We start from the raw sequence: 3,825 nt of genomic DNA on the forward strand, positions 1-3,825 counted from the left end.
CAAAGCTAAGGCACCATGGTGGCGGGTTTTATGTTTTTCCCCCTTCCCCCATGTTGCGCTAATGGCTCCRTCTCTTCCAGCCGTTGGAGCTGGGCCGTAATGTGCACCATATGTACAGCAGGAAGCCCCTCGCCTTGGAAGGAATTCGCAGTCCCCAGAGCTCCCCAGCTCCAGCCCTGAGGCCGGGCCTTTGGATGGAGCAGGGGCTTCTCCTGCGCAAAGGCAACAGCTGAGCAGCCCACGGCCGAGCGTGCCGCCGCGCGCCGAGGTCCTTCAGCCGGGGAGGCCGCGGGACGGCTGCCCCGTGGCGCGTCTCCCGAGGTGCCCTGGCGTCTGTCGGGGCCAGTGCCGAGGCGGGGGCTCAGCAACGCTCTTCGTCTCGTTCCAGAAACGGATGACCAGAACTCGGTCCTGTGCGCCTACCCGGTCAACGACTGCGTCATGAAGTTCACCTACTCGGAGCTTGCCAGTGGGAAATCCAACCTCACCGTCCTCAGAGAGCCAGGTTGGCCCGCCTTTGGTTTTCRTTTTAACAGCGCGGGCTGCCTCCCAAGAGGTGACAGGCCACTGCTGAACGTGACTGGCCGGCAGAAAGGCACGTGGGAGCAAAAGAATCCGAGTGATTTAAAAATGAGGTGTTTTACAATGCCGAGACCCTGATCCAAATGCTCCCGACTTAGTAAAAAAAAAAAGGCTGAAGAGCTTTATGCCAGATGAGGATGATGAAATTCAAAACAGCTATTTAGGTACCAAAAACGTGTCATATACTGATTTTTAAATATATCCACTGTCAACGAAAAGGGGGGGAACAGGACACCTGGCGCTATCGTTCTTTAAGTCAGGATGTTAGGAAAACCCTGGAACACCTCTGGATCTTTTTAAATTTCCCCGAACTAGCTCTGCTCCAAGCAGCACAATGTAGCTGTGTTCCTGCTCCCCTCCCCTGAGGCCGCCCAAGACAGCTGTGTTTCACAGCATGTGCTGCGTATATTATTTTAATCACGTGCAATGCAGCTTCTCAAAGAAAGGCCCTTGTGGTATTGCAAGACGAGCTGGCCAGCACCCAGCAGTAGCTTCTAGCGGTCTGCTCTGGTCCTCCGAGATGCAGGCCAGTATGGGAAAAGTCTTAAGAGACTGCACGTTTCACTTGTGCTGCAGCTTACATTTAATTGAAAGAACAGTTGATTAGCTGACAGTTAATATGCTTATTTAAAGTGTCTAGTAATCACCTGTCTTCATGTCAGTGTGGGCCAGAAGCTGAAATACATTTTGCTGCAGGCAGAGTGCTAATTTCAGGCCTTAACCACCTGTGTCTGCAGAGGAGTTACCCTGCATTAAAAACAGGCTTCAGGTGTGGCTGGGGCAGGGCTCTTCCACTGAAGTGCTGTGTGAAAGCTTGGACCTACTGGTGTCAGTGAGAACTTTGCCTTTGACCTTCATCTGGCCAGGAATGTTTGCTCTTGGATTTCAAAAGTTGCTTCAGTTTCAGAGAGGACTGTTGTGTTTTTGTTTTAATTTAGTCACTATTGCTAGCACTGCCTGAGGCCACTTGAGCAATGGCTGTGATCCAGGGCTTTACTTGCCGGTATCCTATCTGTGAGGTGCATCTGCATGAGAGCTGGTTTCTTTTTCCTTCTCCCCAGAGTGTGGCTCAGCACCCGATGTCCTGACCATCTTGCTGGTGGTGGGGGGCAGCATCTTGCTGATTGGCATYGTGCTGCTGGCAATCTGGAAGCTGCTGGTCACCATTCACGACCGGCGGGAGTTTGCAAGGTTCCAAAGCGAGCGCTCCCGAGCGAGATACGAAATGGTGAGTAGGGGTGTTGTGTGGAACGGCAGGGAGCTGGGCTGTGCAGATGGCTCAGTAGCAATGGAGAAGGGTGGTGGATGTGGGGGAATGCATGCACCCAACCCGTACCGTCGCTGGGGCAGAGACTGCCCATTGCTTCCCTGCAGCATCGGTTGGATTCAGGCACATTGCGCTGTCTTCACCAGGGCAAGCTCCAAATAGCCTGCAAACTTGTATCTGACCTTCTGGCTTAATTCATTTTCCTCCAGTGCTGGAGGGTTGAAGCAAGGTGGTGGTGGGGGAACAGGACAAACTCAGACTGCTGCTGTACTGTGAGAGCCAGGTTTTGTCCTCAGGTTTATGGGGAGATGGTATGTGGAAAATATTGGTGCTTGTCATATGCGATCTGTTGGAAGTTGTCAGTTGGTCAGGTCTGTGGGGAAGCATATTCTGTAAGGCTTCCTTTTTAGATAGGGCTGCTCAGCATTTGAGGGCATCACTTAGTGTATGCAGGCAGGATGTAAGATGTGCTACACTGGGTCTGACCTGGTACTGCAGCTCCTGTGGAGTCATGACACTGTTTCTGTGTCTGAATGGGACGTTTCAGTCAAAGCCAAACGGAGTTATCTCCAAATTGATTGCAGTGGCGAGGGGGGCATTATACATACTTTGGTCACCACACTATTTTTTTTTCCTTACTGTTGTTCTTTTCGCCTCTCTTTATTTCTCCAAAGGCATCCAATCCTCTCTACCGAAAGCCTATTTCTACGCATAGCTTAGATTTCACTTTCAACAAGCTCAACAAGTCTTATAATGGTACAGTTGACTGATCAGGCCTCAGCACGTGGGACTGCTGTGGGCAGTTGCTTGACTGTATTGCTGCTTCCTGACTTGAAGATGGAATCCTCTTCGGGGGAGAGAATACCTTAAAACAGGACTGACCAGTGACAGAAGCCTGTTGTTTGCACAGTAAGGAGAAACGGCTGAGCAGTGCGCGCGTGCGCTGTATGATTCTGGACGCACAGACGCGAAGGCGGGCTCGCTGCCTGTGCTCATGGACTCCGAGCAGGGTGAGACTTCATACCCCAGCTTTCTGGATATATTAAACCTGCCGACTAAGTGAACCAAGTGCCATATTGCAGCTTTAGACATATCCCATTAGAAAGGGTGACTAGGCCAAAATCAGGGGAACCCATGCCATTGCAAGTTGTTAGGGGGAAATTAGCTTAAAAAAAAAAAGGGAGGGTGTTGGAGGTATTTGTGTAAGAAAATAGGATACAGGAGTTCTGCACTCTTTAGGATTTTTTTTTATATAAAAACAAAATAAAACTATTGTGCATATATGATGCTGTGAGTAGAGTCCATGGTGTCTTTGCTGTGCCCCATGCTCCTGTAAGCACATGTGGTGCTGCCTTATTTATTTATTAACAGAGCCTTTTCGGTCAAACTGTGAATATAGAAATAGGAACTGGAGCCACAGTGGCTCCAGCAGAAGGTATGATGTTGATTTAATACAGTGGTGTTGACCAAGGGTGAGGCTTGTCACATAGAGCTCACAGCCTGCTGCACCCGTGTTCTTAAAACAGAAGGGGAATTTTGAGGGAAGCCCAAGGGAAATAGGAGTTGTAGTCTGAGAAAATGTTGAAGCCTGATTCCTTGGTGCTTGCAAGTAGGCTTCCAGCCTGGGTTACTGCAGGAGGGCAGCTGTATACAGGAAATCAGCTGTACAGTCAAGTGGAGCCTGTCTATTTTAAAAAAATAAATAAAAAATAAAGGGGGGGTGTGGATCTCTGAGCTTTTGGCTGGAAAGAGAACTGGCTGAAACTCGGGGTTGTGGATGTACTGTGAGTTGCTTCACAACCTGTGTTTTGCTTTGTTTTTTTTCCCCCCAAACTGTTCTCCTGGGCCAGTCTGCTTCCCCCTGCAGCTGGGGCTTAAGTTACCCAGATGACAGCTGCAGCTCTAAACCCACACAGATCCTGCAGCAGGGCTTCAGTAGAAGGCAGGAGAGAGAAGCCAGTGCAATTGCTACTGCC

The 3,825-nt window shown here is 50.0% G+C and overlaps 1 protein-coding gene across 2 annotated transcripts in view; it reads left to right on the forward strand.

Annotated features, from left to right (window-relative positions):
- The window catches only part of ITGB5 (integrin subunit beta 5), an 80,594-nt gene extending 77,474 nt beyond the window's left edge, over positions 1–3,120 (forward strand). For both annotated transcript variants that reach the window (XM_026082220.1, XM_026082221.1), the window contains 3 exons: positions 389–505; positions 1,644–1,810; positions 2,524–3,120. In XM_026082220.1, the coding sequence (XP_025938005.1) occupies positions 389–505; positions 1,644–1,810; positions 2,524–2,619 (380 nt within the window). In that variant the 3' untranslated portion in view covers positions 2,620–3,120. The remainder of the gene's footprint in view (positions 1–388; positions 506–1,643; positions 1,811–2,523) is intronic.
- The last annotated feature ends 705 nt before the right edge of the window (positions 3,121–3,825 follow it).

This window comes from Apteryx rowi, unplaced genomic scaffold (assembly GCF_003343035.1).
Source record: "Apteryx rowi isolate R43461 unplaced genomic scaffold, aptRow1 scaffold_57, whole genome shotgun sequence".
In the NCBI taxonomy this organism is placed as follows: domain Eukaryota; kingdom Metazoa; phylum Chordata; class Aves; order Apterygiformes; family Apterygidae; genus Apteryx; species Apteryx rowi.